The sequence below is a fragment of the Cebus imitator genome, unplaced genomic scaffold, assembly GCF_001604975.1.
Source record: "Cebus imitator isolate Cc_AM_T3 unplaced genomic scaffold, Cebus_imitator-1.0 Scaffold46, whole genome shotgun sequence".
In the NCBI taxonomy this organism is placed as follows: Eukaryota; Metazoa; Chordata; class Mammalia; order Primates; family Cebidae; genus Cebus; species Cebus imitator.
The window spans coordinates 4,751,545-4,777,237 of record NW_016107361.1 but is presented as its reverse complement, the minus strand read 5'-3'; the positions used below and the strand labels follow the sequence as shown (position 1 = coordinate 4,777,237).

General features: G+C 34.6%; 1 protein-coding gene across 7 annotated transcripts in view; it reads left to right on the top strand.

The window, feature by feature from the left end:
* FER (FER tyrosine kinase) overlaps nt 1-25,693 on the top strand; it is a 485,340-nt gene that overhangs the window by 185,722 nt on the left and 273,925 nt on the right. Inside the window, exon 1 of one of the 7 annotated variants that reach the window (XM_017527232.2) lies at nt 23,737-23,914. The exons of the other annotated variants lie outside the window; for them this stretch is intronic. Within the exon in view, the coding sequence (XP_017382721.1) occupies nt 23,786-23,914 (129 nt within the window). The 5' untranslated portion in view covers nt 23,737-23,785. Of the gene's footprint in view, nt 1-23,736; nt 23,915-25,693 lie in introns of those variants that run through there. 7 annotated transcript variants of the gene reach the window in all.

The following is a 25,693-nucleotide window of genomic DNA, read 5'->3' as shown; positions in this document are numbered from 1 at the left end:
CAATAAGAAGAAAGCTGTTTATTATTTTTTTTTCTTCTTAAGAAAAATAGAATCCTATATATCTGAGATTGCTGGTATATTTATTGTTTTTAAAATATAAAATATTGATTTAGTTTGAAAAGTTTTTTTCTGCTCATAAATGTGATCCTTAAACTACAATAAATACATTTAGATTCACCAACTTGAAATTCACCTTAATTTGATAGTTCAAGACCGTGCTCTATAATCTTAGTTAATGGCAATGTTACCCAAAATAACGACTGTTCAGTGGTGAATGCTTCTGTGAAGAGTGCTTTAAGGAACTGTATCACTGAAATGTGCCATGCATTGAGTATTCTTATAAAAATTCCAAATGATCAAATGTATAATTGGGGTTGGGGTTGTATAGTCAGGTTCTTAGATGTATTGATATTTATTTTGGCTCTATAATTCAGTGAGAGTTAAAGTTCATTGTTATGGTTTGAATGTTTGTTCTCTCCAAAACTCATGTGGAAATTTAATTGCCCTTGTTAGAATGTTAAGAGGTGGTACCTTTGAGAGGTGATTATGTCAGGAGAGCTTCACCCTATGGGTGTGATTAATGTCTTTATAGAAGAGTGAGGAGTGAGTTCGGTCCCCCTTTACAACTCGTTGCTTCCCCCTGCGCCCCGTCATGTGAAACCAAAGGATTTTTTCCCTTTGGAGGATGCAGTGTTCAATGGTCCATCTTGGAATTGTGGATTGGGCTCTTTTCAGATGCCAAGTCTGCTAGCACCTTGATCTTAGACTTCCCAGCCCGTGGAACTGTGAAAAATGGATTTCTTTCTTTTTTTTCCCTCATAACTGTACCAATGAGGAAATAAATTTCTGTTTTTTATAAATTACCCAGTCTTAGGTATTCTGTTATAGAAGGACAAAATGGCCTAAGACGCCTATCTATTAATTTACAAAAATCTAAAAAGTTTGTAGACAGAGATAAATCATCAGGACAGATCATCCCTCTAATGTTGTCTTTTTTCACATTAATCTGCCCAAGATACAAAGGAGAAAATGATTAATTTTAAGTATTGCACAGCAGCTCACTATTGTCTGTGGGTAAGTCTATTTCATTTATTCACTCAGATGGTCTTTATTGAGTTACCTACTATGTACCAAGCACATTTCTAGGTGCATGGAATACATTAGTGAATAAAACTAATAAACATTCTCATCTTTTGGAGGTTAATAGTCTGTGATGAATGGCAGTTAATAAGTAAATTATATATACTGTTGGAAAATAAGTGGCAAGGGGTGAGCAGGGTGAGAGGTTAGGACCCAATTTTAAATGCAAGTCAGAATAAGCATCATTGAAAGGGTGACATTTAAAGAAGGACTTGAAACAGGGAGCTAATAAACTACTTCAATTTTGAGGGAAAGAACATTCCAGCCAGAGGGTGCATCTGTTACAAAGAGTGTAAAACAGATGCACGTCTGGACTGTTCAGGGTTTAGCAAGAAGGTCTAAGTAGAAGGAAATGTGGAAGTATGGGGAATGAGGTTAGAAAAGTAATGGAGAACAGATCTCAGGGCCTTGGATTATGAATTTTCTCTGAGTGAAATAGGGAGCCATTGGGTAGGAGGGTTATAACAGAGGAATGATACGCCCTGACTTTTGATTTAAATTGGATAGCTATGGCAACCGTGTTGAGAATAACCTTAAGTGGGGAGTGATGATGGAAAAATGAGACAATTGCGGTAACTTATGTGATAGAAACGACAGCTTGAGCAGGGGCGGCAAGATAGCACTGTTAGTCAGAAGTGTTTAGTTCCAGCATATATTGTGAAGCTTGAGGCCATGAGATTTTCTGTGGATGTGGAGTATGAGAGAGAGGAGTCTACAATGGCTTTAAGGTTTTTAGCCAGAGCACTGAAGGAATTAAATTGGTTTCAAGTGTGATGGAAAGGCTACACATAGAGCAGCTTTGATGAGAAAGATTAAGACTTCAGTTTGTCTTTCAAAAACGACAAGGCAGCAGAAATTTTGGTAATTGGGCCTGGAGTTAGGAGTATGATTTGAACTCGAGATATAAATTTGAGAGTTGTAGACATTAGATGGTACTTAAAACCATTTGACTATAAGGGATCATCAAGTGAGAAAGAACAGAGAAGAAAAGAAACAAAAATTGAAATCAAGTTAAGAGGTCTAGGAGAAGAGGAATCCATAGAAGAGACTGAGAAGGAGAAACCAGTGAAAGAGAAAATGAAGATAATCTGGTGTCCTGAAAGTCAAGTGAGGAAAGTATTTCAAAGCAGAGAGAGTGATCCATTGTATTTAATGTTGTTGATGGGTGCAGTGAGGTGGGAACTGACTGTTGAGCATTGGAGTTAGCAATACAGAGGTCACTGGTTAGCAGTTTTAATGGAATGGTGGGGATAAATCACTGATTAGGGTAAGCCTAAGAGAAAGAAAAGAGAATGATTGTCTATGGTGAGCATAGACATATTTTTCATGGACTTATGCAGCAAAAGCACATAAAAATAAGACAGTAAATTTGGGAACATTAGGGTATTTAAGAGGAGGAAAAATTATTATATCTGAATGTTAAAGGTACAGTCCATTAGAAAGGGGAAAACTAATCATTTTGAGAAGAAATGAGGCACTTAGAAAAAAGAGCTAAAGACAAGGTATTGCTGTCTCCCAGGTTGGAGTACAGCAGCATGAGCATGGCTCACTGCATCCTCAAACTCCTGGACTTCAAGTGATACTTCTGTTTCAGCCTCATGAAGAGCCAGGACTTAAGGTGCAAGCCACCATGCCTTAATTTTTATTTTTTAATTTTTTTAGAGATGGTGTCTTGCTATGTTATCCAGGCTGGTCTTGAACTTATGGCTTCAAGTGATTCTGCTGCCTCAGCCACCCAAAGTTCTGGGATTATGGGCATGATTCACCATGCCTGGCCCAGAATAAATGTCTTAATAAGTGAGAGAAGATGGGATCTAGTATCCATATAGATTGGCTTTAATATTGGCACAATAACTGGCAAACAGGATTGTGGTTGGGGATTTTGTGAATGTCCTCTTCTGATTGCTTTGTGTTCTCAATGAAGTAGAATCAAAGTCAAGGTCACTGGATGAGAGTGAAGATGAGGGAAGAGGGTATTGGATGTTTGAAGAAGGTGGGAAATCATCTAGGAGACTGGAGAATGAATGGACTAGGACATGCAGTGTGATTGCTGAGTGTTAGTAATGGTTCACCTAAGATTGTGGTTCTGCATAGTACAACCAAGAATATATGTTGGGTATGTAGTACTTGGATCATGAGTTTAATTAAGGTGGGACTTGTCAGTATGGTTGTACTTTTTTCTATCAAGTATGTTCATCCATCCTGGCATGATGCAGAGTGGGCAGAGAGTTGGATTTCTTTAAAGTTATGATTATGCTAGACAAGTATGATGAATTAAGTAAGAGAGGGGAAGAGGAGGGAAGATGCATTTAATAAAGTGATTATAATGATTAAAGAATTAAAGCTGTGTAATAGACAGAGAGGCCATCATGAGAGGAATGGTGGTTAAAAAATACGGTAGGAACATTCATAGGAGCCCCAGAGTGATCAAAAGAAAAATTATATGCATTGAAATATAGAACATTGAAAGGCAATGCTTATCTTCCTTATGTCATCTTGGAATGTAAGGAAAAGTGCTTTGAGGAGATAGGTTGTTAAATCAGGTGATGATGGCATAATAGTTTAGATAATCAAATCTTACAATTTTGGAATTTTCTCTATCCAGTGACACTAAGCAGAATCAGAAAGTGAAACATCTTCAATGACACACCTGTAAGGGAATATAATAAATAATAATTGCTTTGTGTCTACCACAACAATAAATCCCTGCCATTTTGTAAACCCTAATGTTATTAAAAAAATAATAATTTTGGTAGGCTGGGTGTGGTGGCTCACACTTTTAATCCCAGCACTCTGAGAGACTGAGGTGTGTTTATTGCTTGAGCTCAGGAGTTTGAGACCAGCCAGGGCAACATGGGGAAACCTTGTCTCTACATTTATATAAAAATTAGCTGGATATGGTGGCACGTGCCTGTAGTCCTAGCTACTCAGGAGTCTGAGGTGGGAGGATTGCCTAAGCTGTGTAGTTTGAGGCTGCAGTGCACCATGATTGTGCAACTGCACTCCAGCCTGGGTGTTAGAGTGAGACCCAGTCTCAAAATAAAATAAAAATAATTTTGGTTTACTAGTAACCTTTATAAACCATAAATCACAGTGTTACCTTATTTGTAAAGATTCACTCTACTCTGAACTTAAGAGAACTTTCTAACACTTATGATAACTTTGGAAAGATTAGTCTTTTCTGTTATGCCATTAAGCTTATAGACTACTGGAGGGGAATAAATTTATTTGAACTTTGGCAATACTGTATTAAACAGGAAAAAATGAGCTATAGGAATACACATCTTTTTCCTGTAGATAGTTTTTGTGGTAAAGTAAAAACAAACAAACAAACAAAAAATACACATCTTTAGAGCATTTAGAGAAAATATCTTTGAGGCCATTATAATTACAAAAGGAAAAGTGCAGTGATAATTTATGGAAGGCTTTCCTAGCAGTGTCAGCCGTGTTTATTCTGCTAGGCTGGCAATAGTACTAGTCTGAGTTTTGTTGTATTGATTTGGTTCGTTAGAGTAGATAACTTCTTTATTTTCTCTGTGTAGGTCCCATTAGTTTGTGGGATGTTAAGAAGTGTTCCATGGAGAAGTGAGTTGCAGAATTTGAGTCATGTTGGGTGAAGCCAAAAGAAACAGTAATATTGACTGCGGGAACTTTCTAATCCTTGAGTATTAAATGTCCAAGAAGGGAAGTAGTATATAGAATGCACTGTTTCTGAAAATATTACCCCAGTTCCCTTTCAAGGAGCCTTCTGAGGGGTCTGTAGTGTAATGCAGCATACTTTGGGAAATGCTGAGTTAGAAGATAAATTCTTTCTTGTTGAATTGGATAATGACAGATTAAATGTCTAATAATTCTGAAGACATTTTGAATTGCTTATGTGTTCTGTGAACTTAAGGATTATTTTATATACTATTTCAATTCTGACTCTGTGGGGTAGAAGAATCTGCCTTCTGGGGTAAATTAGAAGGGTAAACTCTGTTGACTGCTTTTCGATAGTGATGAGAATATCAAAATTTTCTAATAACCAAGTAAACATCTGCTTCTGACTTTCTTATTATATTTATTTATTAAGAGACATGTTCTACATTCTTTTTTTAAGCTATCTAGTTGTAAGAACATAATAAGTTTTCAATCAGTATATGCTGAATTGGAGAATTGGACTTTATTTTCATTACAGAATAATCTGGTTATTTTACTTTATGACAACATATGCTTTGGACCAAACATAATACTTTTTGTTGAAAGAATCTTCCTTATGTGTCAAATATGTCTAGAATTGATGGCACCATTAAATGAATTTCTACTTTATAAATATAATTAGCTATTCTATATGATAATTGCCTTTGTTGTTTCTGAAATTGCACATTTTGCACAAACTCTTGCTAGACCAACATGCAACATAGATGTTTCTTCTCTGCACATCTTACTTAGTTTTGCTTAATCGAGCAGTAATATCAGTAAAATATGTTTTGTTACATTTTCAACCAACAGCACATCTAATTTGTTGGCTAAAAATTGTCAGGCCAGGTACAGTGGTTTGTGTCTCTAATCCCAGCATTTTTGGAGGCCGAGGCCAGCAGATCACTTGAGGTCAGGAGTTTGAGACCAGCCTGGCCAACATGGTGAAACCCTTTCTCTACTAAAAATACAAAGATTAACCAGACTTGGTGGCAGGCACCTATAATCTCAGCTACTCAGGAGTTCGAGGCGGGAGAATCGCTTGAACCTGAGAGGTGGAGGTTGCAGTAAGCCAAGGTCATACCACTGCAGAAAAAAAAAAATAGTCTGTCATTTTGACTTAATAGTAATCCATTTTATAGTATTGTTATTGTCTGACATTTCAATTTTATGCTTAGAACACTAAAACTGGATTGAAATAAATTGGGACATCATTGGCAACATCACTGAAATTGTATCTGCTTTTATCATCAGGTACATATTTTTTCTCTAAATATCTAAGAGTAATGTTAATTCCAAGCCTTACCAAATGATAATACATTGGAAAAAGTAACAGACTAAGATAAGGAGACCTGAGTTGAGCTTTGTCTCTGCTGTGTGATCAGGTTTCGTTAACCTTTCTGAATTTTCTTTTCCTTAGAGGGAGGAAATGAATATATACCCTTTTTGCCTTACAGGATTTTCTGTGACACTGAAATGAGATAATGTATATAAACATATTTTGTGTCTTTTAAAATCCTGTAGAAAAGCATATCAGATTCTATTTCAGTTTTTCTAAAAATGTACCTTAGTTTACAGGTAAATTAATTGATATTCACTGAGTTCTTAAGTATGAATTGTAGATTTTCAGTAGGATTATTTTATATATCTCTTATTTGTAAAGGAAAAACCTTAATTTTTTTAGATGAGTAGTACATGCATATGTACGTGGGTCTACATGTCCTTTCTTAATGTCCCAGTTCTCTTCCTTAGAGGCAATCTTCCAGAAGTGTTGTATACAAATAAAAACACAAGTGTAAATGTAATGCCTCCTGTTCCTTTTACACATGTGTTAGAGCATACAACAGTATTGTTCTGTATCTTGCTTTTTTACTTAATGCATGTTAGGTATCAATTTATAATAGTGGATGTACAGTTACTTCAGTTTTTTTCATTTATTCATTCAACAAGCAAATATTTATTTAATGTCAGGTATCAGGTATCATTTTAGGTTTTGGGATACAGTAGTGAACAAAATAGAATTTTTTTTTTCACTGTCATGGGCCTTTTACTCTAATTGGAGGAGACAGTCAATAAACAAACAAGTAAATACTATGTATGTCAGGTGGTGGTAAACTCTTTTGAAAAAAAGACAGCAAGATTGGGCGCAATAAGGCAATGAGTGCTGGGAAGTATTTTTATGCATAGAGTGGTTAAGGAAGGATTCCTTGGTAAAGTAGCATTTGTGCAGATATCTGGAAGAATTAAGAGAGCAAACGAGACTTCTTGTGGTGAGAATATTTCGGGCAGTGGGAAGAGCAGATGGAAGGAGGAACCAAAAGGAAACCAGTGTGGCTGAAGAGAGATAAAGTAATAGGAGATTGGGTCTGAGAAATAATGGGCATTTAGATCATAAAGTATGCAGACTCAAGTGAGACTTCACTGCTAACTCACAGAGAAATTAGAAATCATTGAGCATTCTGAGTGAAGGAATGACATTTTTACATGGTTTTTAATATTTTATTGTAAGGACATCTTCAGTGAACATCCTTATAATACTATTATGTATATATATATATGGAATTCATGTGTAAGATACATTTTAGGTTTTGTTCAGTTTATATAGGTTTAGATTTTGCTGTCAAATAGTTGAAAAGTTTCTGAACCTGAGAACAATGTCAGTTATATATATTAATTATAACATTAATACTTCAGTTTTGTAGATTAGTAAATTTTTGCTTCCAGCTTTTCTGTAGCATGAATTTTGCTAGGTTGAACTTCAGTGTCTTAATAAACCATTACTATTATTAAATTCTTCTATGAATTTGATACCTAAAGCATATTTACAGGTGTGTGTTATACTATATATAAGTTTGATATATAAAATTTGAACTTGTAAAACAGATAAGCTGGGAAACGATTATGATTATAATCATTTTCCAAATGATTCAGGTCAAGATTCCATTCAATAGCCATTTTTCTTTGGCTCATATAAATGAAGTCATTTCACATCACATTAGCTGATGAATGATGCCAGAAACACACTTTTTCATTAGGCCACAGTGTCTTCAGTAACAGGAGCGAAAAAACAATGCTTATACTTTCAAAGTGTTTTTTAGCTTATATTTTAACTGTTATCTGTGTTCATATTCAAATGAAGTGGATATACAGGCCAAAATGAAGTAAATAAAAATTAGCTTTTCCATTTGGTTTTGGAAAGAGAGAAAGAGAGAGAGAGAGAGAGAGAGTGTGTGTGTGTGTGTGTGTGTGTGTGGAGAGAGAGAGAGAGAGTTCAAATTTGTCTTTTTAATTATGGATTTCTTAATTTCTTAGCATAAACTAACTGGCCAGGGGTGAACTAGCCCTAGAAGGATATAATAAAAGGAGAGAGAAGATAAAGTTAGGTAAGAATTAAATATCTACTATGATTAATACAAATAGAAAATAATTCCTCAGATTAATTTATTCAGTCACTTGGGATTCAACAGTGCTTAGTGATTACTTACTACAGGAATATTATGTAATGGGGTTTTGTGGGAAATGTGGGTCAAAGAGATTTAGAAGCTGTTATAGGATTTGATCAGAGATATGTAGCACAAGTAATTGATTTAGCAATTAATTGAAAGTTGGCTGAATTTTGACTCGTATATATTTATACATTAAAACATATTTTAAGCATGTAGGTGTTTAGCAATACCTACATATATATACTCAGTAAATGTTTATAGATGAATAGGTACAGAATTTCAAAAGCAGGTTAAAATTGATAATTTTTGAAATGGTTTAAATGTTAAAATTGTTTTTATCAAATATTTCCTGCTTTATTAATAAGTAATTGTGGCAATGATATTCTCACAGGATGACAAAATCTGGAGTAGTTACAGAGATAATGACAAATAAGTGGTTGTGATAGAATCGTTGCTCTAGGGAGAGCCCCAGCTGTAGAGCCAGACTTCTTGGGTTTGAATCCTTGCCCCACCACTTAAATGCAGGGTGTAAGACAAGTTATGGGACTTTTCCTTCCTCATTTCCCAATGTGTACAATGAGTTTACAGTGTTATCTACTCTTGGGTTTGTTGCAGAATTAGTTAAGTTTATACATTTAAAGCATGTAGAATGGTGCTTGTCACTTAGTAAATTAGTATTGTCTAATATTTGATTGTTTGATTAAACATTACAGAAGCAATAACAAGTTAATGTGTGTGCTTTTTTGATGGCCTTTTTCCCCTATTCTTGATATTATTTTTTTTATTAAGCATAAATCCTTTCTTTTAAAAAATGCAAACTCTTAATATTTAGATGATAGGTAAGCATGTTTAAGATCTACTGTTCTCTGTACTTGAAATATTGTTGTCCTTTAGCCACAGCAGATTGGAAAACATTTTTTTTAAAACTGTCATGTAATTAACTTATGACTTAGGCATTGCCTTTATAATAGCCCTTTTATGACATTATTAGAGTTGATCAGCTAATTTTTCAAATAACATTTTTAGTGCTATTAGTTTGTTAGATGTCTGCTGTTTTCCTTTCTCATACATTATTAAAATTTGTGTTTAAATTTTTACATGATGCAATTTTTATAAAAATAGCACATAATCCCATAATGGAGGGCTAGACAGGCCTCCAACTCTGTCTAGCTGCTGCAAAGGACATTATTTCATTATTTTTTATGGCTGAATAGTATTCCATAGTGAATATATACCACATTTCCTTTATCCAATCAACTATTGGTGGATATTTAGGTTAACTCCATGACTTTACTATTGTGAACACTACTACAATAAACATATGAGTACAGGTGTCTTTTTGATAAAATGATTTTTTTTTTCTTTTTGTTAGTTACCCAGTAGTGGGATTACTGGGTAAAATAGTGGTAGTTCTATTTTTAGTTATTTGAAAAATCTCCCTATTGTTTTTCATGGAGGTTTAACTAATTTACATTCCCACCAACAGTGCATAACATTTTCTTTTTACCACATCCACACTAACATCTGTTGTTTTTTGACTTTTTCAAAATAGCCATTCTGACTAGTATAAAATGATATCTCATTGTGGTCTTAATTTGCATTTCTCTGATGATTAGTGATGTTGAGTTTTTTTTCATATGTTTTCTGGCCATGTGTATGTCTTCTTTTGAGAAATGTGTGTTCATGTCCTTTGCCTTCTTTTTAATGTGGTTGTTCGTTTTTTTTTTTCTTGTTGTGTTGTTTCATTTCCCTATAGATTCTGGATATTGGCACTCTTTCAGAGTCATAACTTGCAAATATTTTCTCCCTTTCTGTAGATTGCGTGTTTGCTCTGTTGATTATTTATTTTGATGGGTAAAACCTTTTTAGTTTAATTGAGTCCCATTTATCTACACTGGTTTTTGTTGCATTGGCTTTTGGGGTTGTTGCTGTAAATTCTTGGTTTAGGCCAATGTCTGGAAGAGTGTTTCCTAGGTTTTCTTCTGGAATTTTTACAGTCTCAGGTTTACGTTTAAGTCTTTTATCCATCTCAAGTTAACTTTTGTATATGGTGAGTGATAGTGGTCTAGTTTTATTTTGCATATGGCTAGCAAAATTTCCCAGCACCATTTATTGAATAGGGGAGCTTTTCCTTATTGTTTATTTTTGTCAATTTTGTCAAAGGTCAGTTGGTTTTAGGTATATGACTTTATTTCTGGGTTCTCTATTCTGCTTCATTGATCTGTGTCCATATTTGTACAAATAGCATGAAGTTTTAGTTATGATATGCTAAATATGATATGGTTTGACTGTGTCCCCACCCAAATCTCATCTTGAATTATAGCTCCCATAATTCCCATATGTTGTGGCAGCTACCCAGTTGGAGATAATCGAATCACATGGTGGTTTCCTCCATACTGTTCTTGTGGTAGTGAGTAAGTCTCACAGGATCTTATTGTTTTATAAGGGATTTCCTCTTTTGCTTGGCTCTCATTCTCTCGTCTGCTGCCATGTAAAAAGTGCCTTTCACCTTCTGCCTTCCATCATGATTGTGAGGCCTCCTCAGCCACATGAACTGTGAGTAAAGCCTCTTTTTTCTTTATAAATTACCCATTCTTGGATATTTCTTTATCAGTAATGTGAAAATGAACTAATATAAATTACTGTAGCCTTGTAGTATAAATTCAGGTAACGTGATGCCTCCAGATTTGTTCTTTTTACTTAGGATTAAACAACAAATTTCTTTAAATGACCTGCCTAAAGGGTTTACCATATCTTGTCCCTACCATTGACTTTTTTTTTTTCTTTATTCTTCAGACAAATTTTTCACTCTGTTGCCCAGGCTGGAGTGCAGTGGCATGATCTTGGCTCACTGCAACCTCTGTCTCCCAGGTTCAAGAGATTCTCATGCCTCAGTCTCCGAAGTAGCTGGGATTACAGGCGCCTACCACCACACCTGGCTAATTTTCGTATTTTTAGTAGAGATGGGGTTTCACCATGTTGGGCAGCCTGGTTTCCAACTCCTGAACTCAGGCGATCCACCTGCTTTGACCTCCCAAAGTGCTAAAATTGATTACAGGCATGAGCCACTGCACCTATGGACTCTTACTAATCTGAATGGATACTGGTTATAACCACAGACATGACACTCTGAAAGAAAAGCAAAACAAGAAAGGAAGATATAGGGATTGAAGTCCTGGGAGAAAAATTTTGGGGGTTTTACCTGGGCTGATTGTATCAACTCAGTTATGAACAAATATAGTTGGAGTAAGCAGCTATCAAGTATGGTCTGAAATCTTACAAGTGAAGAAATTCTGACTGGTAAGTTCCAAGTTACAGATGGTAGAATGAGTTGTTGAAGTTGAGCATGGATGAGTATTTTTGGAGATGAAGCCATCCAAGGAGCTTTGTGACCTTGGGTATAAGAATCATTTACGATAATGTTGGGGGTTGAGCTGGAAAGAAAATAATCTTAGGCTACTTGCCAAATACCTGAGTAAATGAAAGGGAGAGTCTGAGAGGTAGATGAGAGTATTGAGAATGTAAATGTCCACAAATGGTTTCATTTATGCTATTATTATAACTGCTACATCTCTTATAATTGTTTAGTATATAAACTTTTACTGCTTAACACAGTACCTGGTGAAGAGTAGGTGTTCAATAAATTTTTCTTGAACGTGCTTGACGTTGCAAAATGAAACCATCAGCATTTAGGTTGTAGTTTTTAGTTAAATGTATAACACTCTCTCTACATATTCCTTGTGTATAAATAGCAAACAAAACAAAACACTCAGCTAATGTATTGGGGTAAATTAGTCTAGAATCTGTGTTACAAAGTAATAAACTCATAATTGTGACAGAAAGGAAAGGATGCAGTGTGATAGTCTCAACTAACATGGCCATCATTTATAGATAGGCAAAGTAGAAATTTGGCATGCTTTGTTATTTAAGCAGGGCTAGAATGAACTATATCCTCTAAAATATCTTAGCTACGGCCATTACTTTAGAAAGCCCATTGGACAATATCTACTAAAGAAGGACATGTGCACACCCTGAGATTCAGTATAGCCGCTTCTGGGTGTATACCCAAAAGAAATACATACATATGCTCTCAAAAAGACATGTATAAGAATATTCACAGGAGCACCATTTATAATGACCCCAACTAGAAATTCCAAATGTCAACCAACAGTAGAATACATAAATTGTGGGATACTTACACAGTGGAATACTCTGCAATAATGAAAATGAACAGATTACAGCTATATACAGCAGTATGGCTGAATCCTACACAAGTAATGTTAAGTGAAAAGACACCAGACTACGTATACTGCGATTCCATTTATGTGAAATTCAAAAGAGGTAAAAGCAATCAATGACATTTAAAGTTAGAATAGTGGTTCTTCTTGGTGGGGTGGGTGTAGTGACTGAAAGGGTACACACAAGAAACTCCTAAATAGTGACTTGTTTCTTGATCTGTGTTCTGGTTACAGGGACTTCTTCAATCTACAGAAATTTATAACCTGCTCACTTTTGATTTGTAAGCTTTGCTACATTCATCTTGCATTTCAATGAAAAATTTTAGAAAAAAATTGTTCTAAGTTAGCATAGGACCAAAATGAAAGCTTGCTTAACTTCTCTCTCTCTCTCTGTCTCTTTCATTCTCTCTCTTTCTCTCTCTCACTCTCTCTCTCTGTGTATTTGTGTATGTGTGTTAGTTTGTGTATGTGTGTTGAGCTTTCTATGGCTATCTTTTCAGCATTACCTGGGAGAGGGAAGGAGCTTTTTAAATTGTATTTAAGTCTTATGCCATACTTAACTTTTATCTGTTACCATTATTATATTTCTCACTAACCATTATTATTATATTTCTTCTATGGACCATGTACCTCCTCTTCTTTCTCTTTTACTGAGAAACTATAGTTTGCTATTTTTTTTTATAACAAAGTGTATTTTTCAGATCTCTTGTGGTTGAAAAATGAGGACTATTGGGCAAAGGATATTTGTCTTAAAGATCCTTATTAAATTCTGAATGCCTCTTGGGGAAGTAGCATGTTAAGCATCATCAGACATTAATAATGTAACTCCAATCAGGGGCTTGGGGAATTCAGGAGAGCTGGAATCAGCCTGGAACTAGATAGCACAAGCGTGTGAAATTATACTTTGAATGATAGTCTTGATTCTGATAGGCAGGCTAGTGAGGGGCATAGTGTTGGAAGGGAAGGTGAAAAGTTGCTGAAGATGAATTTAGCACATTTCATAAATTTGTGTAGGCTTAGCTCTTCCCTTTTCAAAAGTGATTTAGGTTAAGATAGGTATATAGCAAAAAATAATTTAGAATACAGGAGAAGGCTAGGGAAAAGGTCTTAAAATTTTGGAAAGACGAACTCATTTCTTTTCTGTAGTATAGCCATGAATGGTGTGGCTATAGGTGAAAGCAGATGGGCTTAGCAAGGAAAAGGAGGATATGGGTTAGGCATGTAACTTGGAAGGAGTTGAAGTGAAGTAGGTTACGAATTATGAAAGACTCCAGGTTTCAGAAGTCAGTGAACAAAGGACTAAGAAGGTCAGGTAGAGATGGAATCATTGGTAAGAAAAAGCTTTAGTTGTCTTTTGAGAGATTTAGTTAACCAAAGAGTTTCCCAAATCTTTACAGAATCATTACACAATCATTACAAATGGCTACTTTTGGCCCAGCATGGTGGCTTATGCCTGTAATCTCAGCACTTTGGGAGGCTGAGATGGTTGGATCACCTGAGGGTAAGGAGTTTGAGACCAGCCTGACCAACATGGTGAAACCCCATCTCCACTAAAAATATAAAAATTAGCATGGTGGTGAGCACCTGTAATCCCAGCTACTCAGGAGGCTGAGGCAGGTGAATTGCTTGAACCTGGGAGGCAGAGGTTGTAGTGAGCCAAGGTTGCAGTCAACCAAGATCTCCCCATTGTACTACAGCCTGGGTGACAAGAGTGACACTCCATCTCAAAAGAAAAACAACAACAACAAAATAGCTACTTTCTGAAACTCTGGTAGTTAAATGGCTCTCATTTTTCTGTTTGTTTATAATAAGGCACAGTTTTTATGGAGCCTGAACATTGTTCTTATTACAAAAGACTTGTTTTATTTTTGGCTAGGGAATAAATTAGTCTGTCTTAATTAAAATTTACTTTTGGTAGGAACTCTTTTCTTTCCCCCAGTTTTTTGTTGCTAAGGCCATTAAGGAAGAATGAAGAAAGAGGGAAAAGGAGCTATATGTCAGAAGAAAGGTAGCAAGAGAACCAGGTGAGGGTAGGAAGAAGATCACTAAAGAAAGGTGGGGAAGATGAAAGGTAAAGAACAAGAGAGAAAGAGAATACAGAAATGAGAGGCAGATAAAAGGACAAACAAAAAGGGAGCAGGAAAAAGGAGACGGAGAAGAGGGTCTGAGAAAAGAAAAGCTTTTCATTCCCTCTTCTCTCACTTTTCCCCCACTCCCCTGCTTGACTCAGGGTACTATGATATGACCCACTTCCCTCTTCTCTCCTGCTTTACTCTCTAGGTTTCCATTTTTATTGACTACTGACTTGAGAACTTTTCCTCTGTTTCTTTTTTAAAATGGAACTGTACAAGGTAAGAATTTATAGACAAAAGGCATTGATTATATTTGCATTCTCAAAAGTATTTGGAATTTAAAATAAAAATATTTGCTGAACTAATCTTACTTAAAGTGTCAAAAAGTCTTCCTTTATAGTTTAATAAACTCTAATATATGGATATAATTTGTGGTTCAGATACTTAGGAAAATTCATTATCATACTTGATTCAAGTTTTCTTTTTTTGAGATGGAGTCTCGCTGTGTCACCCAGGCTGGAGTGCAGTGGTGTGATCTTGGCTCACTGCAACCTCCATCTCCTCGTTTCAAGCGGTTCAAGTGATTTTCCTGCTTCAGCCTCCTGAGTAGCTAGGATTACAGGTGCACGCCACCACGCCTGGCTAATTTTTGTATTTTTAGTAGAAATAGGGTTTCACCATGTTGGCCAGGCTGGTCTCGAATGTCTGACCTTGTGATCCACCCGCCTCGGCCTCCCAAAGTGCTTGGATTACAGGCATGAGCCACCTTGCCTGGCCCTGATTCAAGTTTTAAGTCAAGAACCTAGTACAAAATTTTAAGAAAATTTGTTTATATGTACTTATTTGATTCATTCCAAATTGTTGATTCCCAAAGGGTTTTATTGGGAGGAGTTTAGTAAGATAAAATGAAATGGGAAATTTAGATGTTTACCTTAAAGATTTAGGCACCCTCCGACCCCCTGCCAAATGGAAATCTGAAATGTAATTAAGTGTAGCATTGGATGGGGTGGGGCCTGGATAAGTATAGACTTGCATTACATTTACAGTTACTTCAATTTTCTATTAATTATGTTGTGGGTATTTAGATATCGCTTATGTTAGCACTATTATATAATTATTACAGATAGCTGTACTTTTTGATATAGTGAAGCTTTTCCAATTTTATTACTTATAAAATATTCATAGTCTTTGCTGTTTATTAGGCTCCAGTGTAGGTGTGTTAGTAGAAAAGAACATGGCCAGATAACTCTATCATGTTCACTCATGATTGGATGGCAGAAGATGAAATTCAAATCATGAAAATGCTTACTGAGATTCATTTTTGTCCTCCCTTTGTGTATAATAGAATTATATAGACTTTTTGGGTAACTGCCATCAATTTCATATTATATTTGATCATGTTTTCAAGGATTTAATTCCTGTATTAAATCAAATACAAATTAATTGAACATAGGATTCTGTATTTTGATCAGTTAGCATTTTCTAGTATGATATGGTATTCTGTATCATCTTCCACTTGTATAATTGTCTTTGTGTATTAAACATGTATTTAGTCACAAAGTTTTGTTGCCAGTCTTTATAAAATAACAATGAAAATCCATGAGGCTTCCTTTTATTCCAAAGAACTATGATACAAAGATGATTTATAGATACGTTGATTTTGACTTTTTGCTAGCTATTTAATGCAACAGAAATTAATACTTATGTGTTTTGTAACATTTAATAACATCATACAATTTAGAGGCCTCATTTTATCTTAGTGGTTGCTCATTATAATTTTAAAATTGTGCTGAAGAATTTAATCATAATTGTTTCTATTTTTAAAGATATGCCATGCTTTTAAGGGAGTAATTAGTGCAAATACTTAAAATAATGTGGTATATGGGGAGTAAAATAAGCATCAACAAGTCACAGTAGACCAATGAAACACTGATATTTTGTTCTGCATAGGAATATGAAACCTAATTCAATTTTTTTCCAGATAAGTCACTTTAAGTAGACCTAATTTAATTTTTGTCTGCTATTCATCGTTTTCCTGTGTGATATTGGGGGTTGTTGCCTCTTTCTCATTTCTCAAGTCAGAGACAGCTTTGACTTCTTGCTGAGTAAGTGTATGATGTGATTTGGGATTAGGATACTAAAAACTAAAGAATACAAGGGAAGCTTCTTGTGTCCTTCTAATTTTTCTGAGTCAAACAAATGATTAACAGGAAAGTATGAAAAATCTGATGCTTTAAGCTTCAGCTTTATTACTTTTAAAAGACGCAGCTCAGTAGAGTGACCATGTCTAGGGATCTGAAGATGCCAAAGAGTGTGATGTCACCATCTATTGGTAATCAGGCTTTTGTTTTAAATTGTTCAGCAATAAGACTGTTAAAGCTCCCGGAATAAGTAAACCTCACATTGCAGGGCTTTTTGTAAAATATTTACATGCTTGTGTTCATTTATTCATTTATTCATTTCCTGTCCTGTTACCCAGAGTATTTGAGGTAGCTAATGGCAACAACATTCAGGAATATATAAATATAAAATAAAATGAGAACCAGGAATAATATAAGCTGTAACAGGATATCAAGACTAGAGTTCATAGGATATATGTAGAGTTACTAACCTAGAGCTATTATTTTTGTCTCTAAGCTTTCCAAAGGCCAAAAAGAAAAGGGAGATAAAGTAATGTAACACTCTTAAATAAAAGAAAGCATGTCACATTGCAGGGGAAGCAAAGCTTTTCATTGTATTTAGCCCTAATAGAATTTCTTATTGGAGACTTTAACTGTGACTTTTGTAGTGGCAGTGCCCTTGACAGTATCACTAAAGCTAATGCAAGAAGGAGATTCATAAGGACATCTCTTGCAGAATCTAGAATCCATCAGTGAAGGTGGAGGCCATGACATCAAAATCAGTTCTATGTGGGCCTAAGAATGCAGCTGTCTCTAAATTGATTTTATCCAAGAATATAATGTAGATTTAGAATAATGGGGGTAGATTGCATGTATTTTTAACAATTCTTTCATAGTGTCACTTTTCTCAGCTAAAGTTTATATATACTATGGATAATTGTATTCTGTGGGGAGTTCTCAGTTGTATTCTGAGGGGAGTTCTCTACTGCCTATATTCTATACTTGTTTGAGGATGGATCTGTAAAGTTAGTAGGATTAATTAGTTAATTCATTAGCTCAATTTAAAAAATTTTGAAGCTGTATTTTTAAACAATTATTAGGTAATTTTGATGTTAAAAATGTTTATATTTATGAAATTATAACTCCCACAAATTATTCAAATTGTTTACCTTGTTAGGATTTAAAAATATTACTGATGATTGAAGGGCAATTTTCATTGTTAAACTTCAACTTTTGCTTATAATTTTCATGTTACATTTTACTCATTGATAATTTTCTGTGTCTACTCGTGTTTTTTTTTTTTTAAATCAGAATTGGATCTGGTAATTCTACTTGGTTATTCTTGGTTTCACTTTGTAGATTTTTTTTTTGATAGCTTTATTGATGATCAACACTTCTATAGCTTTTAGAGCTGAGTAAAGAGTGTGGAAAATTTAGCTATTGTATGAAACATGTTCTGCTTTGGAGGGTGGGTTTTTCTAAATAAATTTATTTAGTGGCTATTAAAATTGAAAATTTTAAATTTTCCAAAAGATTCTTTGAGAGATACTTAATTTGATTCATTGACATTTGTCAATAGAGCCTCACATCTTAAGTCATTTTAATGTCATTTAACAAAAATTACTAAAAGAAAAGAACTAATCCTTAATTACTGTTTACTGTGTGGTAAACAGTATGCTAGATATATAACATAATTTGTTTACTGCTGGCAAACAGTCCTGCAAAGGAGTTATTCCTACCTTTCAGACAAAACACTGAAGCTTGAAGAGATTAAGGAACTTTATCAGAATCAGTGTGGCAGATTCAAACACAAAAAAAACCTTCCTGACAATGAAGTTTCTATTTTATACAATGAGTGTTGCATGGTTACTAAGGCAACAGATGTGTAGTCAAAGGGACTTTAGTTCAGATCCTTTGTGCTATTAATGTATGACCATAGGCAAAAATCACATAACCTCTCTGAGATAAGATTCCTTAGTTGTTAGAAGTGGCAAGTCATAGAAACCTCATAAAATTGTCTTGAAAGTTAAATGAAGTGACGTTTGGCAAAACGTTTAATACAGTGCCTGGTATATAGCTAAGTTCAATAAATGGTAGCTATAAAGAAAGAAAATATTTTCTTCCTGTCTCCTAAATATAGTTTTTCAGTATTTTTATTTTGGAGACTACATTCCCCATAGTATTTTAATTATTTTAAGTTATGTAATACCTAAAGGTAAGAAATTACCAGCAGGTGGAGCTCAGTGTCAGAAAAACCAAATTCTGAAATCGAGGTATTTTATCAACTTATGTTTTAAAAATAAAATTAAGTAAATGCATATGGTTTTTAAATTTTTATTTGAAGGCCTTCTTTTTAAATCCTACCTACTAATACTTATCACCCTGCAACATAGTTTTTGAATATGTAGAAAGAATGCTTTTATTATAATTATTTTACATTATTTGCTGTGTCTGGTGCCATACATAAGGTGTGATGGTTCATTTGCATGAATAAGACATTTTTATTGTGAACTTAATTTATAAAGATTGTCTTCCAATTTGATCACTTCATACAATAAAGTAATTAGACTGATAAACTTAAATTTAACTTGTCAAAATCCTCAAATCTGCCATTCACACAGTCTTCTACTTCTTAGTAAAGGGTATCTTCAGTCAATTGCTTAAGTCGGAATTTTGGGTATCACCCTTTTGTTCACTTTTTTCCACATCCTGTTAATTAGCAAGTTGTCTTGGTATTACCTCCAAAATACATCCCAAATCTGACCTCTTGATAACATATCCATTGTGATCATCCTAGTTAATTCTCCATAAATTAAGGTCTGAACTACTTCAGCTAGTTTACCTGTTCGTTCTCTTGCCCTTTGTACGTTTTATTTTCTGTATAATAATTAGAGTTATCTTAATGTGTAAATGTGATTTTACATTTCTCCTGCTTATGACCCTCCGTTGGTATTCCTATCTAACTAGAATAAAGTTCTAATCCTCACCATGGACTAAATTATATGATCTCATCCCTGCCTGCTTCCCTTCGTTACTTCCTACCACTCCTCATCCATCGCACTCCAGCCATTGTGGTCTTATTGTCCTTTGAGTACACCAAGTTTCTTTGTATCTCTGGGACTTTCTGTTTTATCTCTTTTTAATTCGTATTCCCTAGATCTTCATATGACCAACTGCTTTTTTTTGATAATTTCAGGTCAAATTACACTTCCTTGAGAGATTTCTGACTACTTCAGCTGTAATAGGCCCTATCTGACCCCTCACCCCTTGCCATCGTTATTTATCTTATTCCCTTTTCCCTTTTCTTGCAAAGCACTTACTTTAGTATCTTTACCATTTCTACTATTACTACGATTACTACTATTTTGTTGGTTAGAATTTACTCTCTGGTAAGTTAGTTCTGCATGTTTCCATGCATAAAATATTAATATATGTACTTCAGTATATATGAACTCATTTGATTATGGTATGTATGTAGGTATGTATGTTTTTATTATCTATCTTCTACTATAATCCCTGCCTGCTCCTCAAACTGTCGCTCTAAGAAGGTAGGCACTTTCATTATGTTTATTACTATTTCCTCTGCCTTGTATAGTGCTTGCTATGTAAAGGAGGCTAAATAAATATTTTCTGAATATTGGACAAGCTCTTAGAACTCATAACAACAAATAGAGTTATCAAATATTTATGTAAAATAATCTCCTAGGGTATAGGGAACATTTCAATGAAAGAAGTCATATCTGACTGATTGTTCTTAGAGTCTTTTTATATGAAGGTATATAAAATAAGATACTTAGGTTTTAGAAAAGACATTGACAATTTTTTTTTTTTTTTTTTTTTTTTTACCAAAGGTTACTAAATGTTAAATCACTGCTGGAATGGGAAATATGCTTTTAGCATGGCCCAAGAACAGGTTTAAAATTAGAAATCAAAGGGTAGGAATAGATGTTTATTTGACTGGAAAAGTATAAAGATCAAGATGCCCCAGCAATTGATTATCACATCTTTTGTGGTTTGAATTATGTGCCCCCAAAAGATATCTTTCAGTTGTAATACTTAATAACTGTGAATATGACCTAATTTGGAAACAGGGTCTGTAGTTGTAAACTAGTTAGTATAGAGTTGTTAGAGTGGGCTCTCATCCGTGTGACTGGTGCCATTATAAGAAGAGAAGAGAGACTGATACACAGGGGAAGACAGCTCTGTGAAGACAGAGGCAGATATTGGAATTATGCTATCACAAGCAAAGGAGTGCCTGGGGCTACCAGAAGCTATAGGAGGTAAGGAAGGGTTATCCCCTAGAAGTTTTGGAGGGAGCGTGGCTTTACTAACACCTTGATTTCAGACTTCTGGCCTCCAGAACTGTAGGAGAATAAGTTTCTGTTGTTTTAAGTCACCCAATTTCTGGTACTGTGTTACAGTACCCTAGGGAATTAATACACTATCTGCTGCGATTATTATCTTTGTAAATGATCTGAAAGAGGAGGATCTTCCAAGTGAGGTATCCCAATGACATTAAATTTTTCTAGTTATGAAGAGCAAAACCAGTGAGTATAGATGATGAACAGAGAAACACCAAAATTATGTTCTCTCTGGGCTAAACCAAGCAACAAATCCAGCATCTTAAGATTTTATATTCTTGTAAGATTTGATTTTGTCTCATTTAATGTTCAAAATTGCTTCCAGATTTAATGTTTTATGATTTTATGAGCCTGAATGATCAATGAATATTTAAAAAATAAATAAGTGAAACCAATCAGGGAATAAAATATAGGAAAATATAATTTTATTTTAATGTAAATATAAAGCTATTCTGGTATAAAATACAAATTATGTTTATAGTTAGCTAGGGAAAAATAAGTGCAAGGAAAAAATATTGAGAATAAGCATTGTTTACTGAATAGATCAACACTTAAGTAGAAAAACAAAATTAATAAATTGTTAATGTATCTTTTGAGACTCTTTTTTGGCAAAATAATACCTTTGGTGAAATGGAGCAGGCACCTAACCTAAGAAACATAGTATAATAGTTAATTGCATAGATTCTGGAGCAAAGTTGCTTGGATTTGAATATGTGGCATCAGCCATTTTTTGGCTGTGTAACCTTGGGCAAGTTAGTTAACATTTCTGTACCTCAGTTTTTTTTTATATGTAAACCAGGGCTTGTAGTAGAAACTACCTCATAGGGCTAATGTGGGGAATTAAATGAGATAATCCAGAGAACAATACCTGCTCATAAGAAATTCTTTACCCTATATTGTCTGTCATTGTTTATTAAAGGTAAAATTTTATAAAATTATTGTCAGTGTACAAAATGAGATTTATTTTGATAGACGTGATATAAAGAACGGTTGTTGTGGACAACAAAATTTAAAAAGTGAATACGCAAAAAAGAAAACCAGAGGAAATTATGCAAAAAGGCAAGAAAATTAAAAAAAAAATTTTTGAGTGCATCTAATTATAAAGGGAGCCAAAGGTTTAAAGAAGGAGATGTGTATGTCCGAATTGTGACCCAGGAAAGTTTTACTGAGTAAGACTTTTGACTCTCTTGGCCTTTTCTCTTTTTCTTATTTGCTTTTGTGAAGTTTCTTGAACTTTGGTCCATTAGAAAGAATGTTCTGTAAAATACCTGAATATGATGCCTGCCATCTAGTAGTTGCATAGTACCTTCGTTTAAAAAAATGAATGAATAAAGCAGGGATTTATAAAGTAATTAAAAATTATTATAGAACAGTTTATCAAAAGTAGAGTCTTACTTTCCAATTAACCATTTATGGTTTTGGGTATCCCACTCTACTTCTTCTCTAATCCTGCCACTTCATTGTGCGTTAAAGACAGTACATTCTTTTTTTTTTCTTTTTTTTCCCATTTATTTATTTTATTGCATTTTAGGTTTTGGGATACATGTGAAGAACATGCAAGATTGTTGCATAGGTACACACGTGACAGTGTGATTTGCTGCCTTCCTCCCCATCACCTACATCTGGCATCTTTCCCCTTGCTATCTCTCCCCAACTCCCCACCCCCACCATCCCTCCCCTGTTTCCCCCCAACTGACCCCAGTGTGTAGTGCTCCCCTCCCTGTGTCCATGTGATCTCATTGTTCAACACCCGCCTATGAGTGAGAACATGCGGCAGTACATTCTTATGGCAAGAAAATTTAAAATTGTTATTTCTGTTGAAACCTTAGAGATCATTTGCACATAATTTATATTCTTTACCTTTGATCCGAAGAATTATAAAGTATTGGAGAGTTATACCTAAATACAAAATAAAAAAAATTAAAACACATTGGATTAAGAAAAGCTTTGAAGTATAGCTAAGGTTTTGCTTCAAGATGTGCTTGAAAGTTTGGTCTATTCTGAGAGACCTCGAGATCCAAAAGCTAAAATAAGAAGACTTCTATATGTTGCTTAAGAATAAAATCAGGTGTTTTATTTATCTAATTAAAAAGGCCATGTGTGGTGGCTCATGCCTGTAATTCCCAGCACTTTGGGAGGCCGAGGTGGACAGATCACCTGAGAGGAGTTTGAGACTAGCCTGGCCAACATGATGAAACCCCATTTCTACTAAAAATACAAAAAAGGAATTAGCCGGGTGTGGTAGTAGGTGCCTGAAATCTCAGCTACTCAGGAGGCTGAGGCAGGAGAATCACGAACCCAGGAGCTGAAGGTTGCAGTGAGCTGAGATTGTGCCACTGCACTCCAGCCTGGGTGACACAGTGAGATCTCGTCTCTGTAAGAAATAAAAATAAAAAATATTAAAAAAGAAAAAAAAAAAAAAAAAAAAATATTTTTAAAAAAAAAAAAAAAAAAAAGGTAGAACAGAAATTTATTTCTTAGTTAGTGTATCTTCAATTAATGTACAATGATTTTCTCTTTGTTGCTTAAAAACCCAACATTTGTTGCGTGTGTCTGTTCCTTTAAGCCAGAGCTGACTAGTATACTTCCGTGCCAACAGGGGGAGATAGTATGAAATAGGAGATCTAGTTCAGCACCTCTCTTCTATCTTGCTTTTGCCTCAGACAGGAAGGTTTGTTGGCAAATTGACTTCCTTGGGCCCACCTCACTATCTCTTAGCTGAGTTTTAAGATGGAGCAGAAAATAAGATGTCCTCATTGTAAGGGTCAGCTGGAGCCTGGTTTTGGCTCCCAGTACTGTAAAACATGCTCTTTAATGTTCAGCTCTGAGCCTTCCACATCAGAAGTCCACAGAGATCAGGTAAGGGCAAATTCTGTCTCAGGCCTACTTTAGCCAGGGCCTAGACATTATCTAAGAGGCCAGTAGGTTTTATTTTTTGTGGTTGTGTCAATGGGAAGGATAATTTCTCTTGACTTCTGAATCTGGTGGTAAACAAAATTCTTTTGAACAATGCTATCACTCAGATGCTGAGCCAAAGTCATTAAAAAAATGAAAGTGACTTCTTTTCCATTTTTATTTTATTTCATTTGTTTCCTTTATTCACCTCTCAGATTTGAGAAATATATGCCTTTTCTAGTATTTCAATACATGGAAGGTAAAAGAGAGTAGTTTTATTGAGTATTTGAGGAGAAACATGGCTCAGATTTTAAACTGAGCCATGTTTCTCCTCAGATATTCAACAAAGATGGTATTAAGACTTATATTTTTCAAATTTCAGTTTCTGTTCTGGCTGGTGAGCTCCATTTAGCCTTCTTATTTTCAATATCTGTCAGAAAAGGATAATAATATTTTTCTTGAACACAAGTATTTAATAGTTGGTAACAATGGTGAAGATTTTCATTATGATATGTTCAATGCCAATTTTATAATCAGTGTTTATGGTTTAATTTGGTAACTTGGAATATACTAATTCCTTAATCTTTTAATGTATAAAATATAATTTCTCTTACTAATAGGAATATAGCTCTATTTTAAATCTATTGTGTTGGTAAAGAGTTATATTTACGTGTCATTTTGCAATTAAAACTTAATTGCCTGCATTCTCTGAGTCCCTTATTTAATGCCTCTCTTTTTTAGGCTTTCTTTTTCCAGATTCACTATATTAGGAAAAGCTAATTCTGGCCTTCAAATAAGAATTGGAAATGCCATTATATATTTTCTTTATTTTGAAGAGAGTTGAAATACATAAACAATTCTTGTTTTAATGTTACCACATCCAGTATTTGGGTTATGGTATCCTAAATATGTGTCCTATATTATTGGATAAATACTGTTTGTAAGTATAAGGACCATTACTTGTGTGCATAAGTTTTGTGTTATCTGGCTTATAGATTTATAAAAATGTTAGAAGATATTGAATCCATTGGGATCATCTTATCCAATTTATGATTTTATACATAATAATGTCTCTGAAGCCTGAGATAATTAATGACTCACAGAGCTAGCTAGTGACTTGTACAACTTAATTTTTTTTAACTTTAAAAGAAGTCTCACTTTAAAAAATATTTATTTATTATACTTTAAGTTCTAGGGTACATGTGCTGATCGTGCAGGTTTGTTACATAGGTATAGACAGGTCATGGTGCTGGTTTGCTGCATCCATCACCCTGTCATCTACATTAGGTATTTCTGCTAATGCTATCCCTGCCCAATTTCCCCACCCCCTGCTATTCTTCCCGTAGCCCCCCACCCCCCACACCCCAGGCCCAGTGTGTGTTGTTCCCCTCCCTGTGTCTGGGGATTCTCATTGTTCAACACCCACTTATGAGTGAGAACATGCGGTGTTTGGTTTTCTGTTCTTGTGTCAATTTACTGAGAATGATGGTTTCCAGTTTCATCCATGTCCCTGCAAAGGACATGAACTCATCATTTATTATGGCTGCATAGTATTCCATGGTGTGTATGTGCCACATTTTCTTTATCCAGTCTATTATTGATGGGCATTTGGGTTGGTTCCAATCTTACTTTCTTTTTACTCTTCAATCTCTGATATATATATTTTTATGATCCTTTAATATTTTTCTATGTATATTTTTATTCTTTTATATATACCATCATTGTGTTTTCAAATCAGTTGTG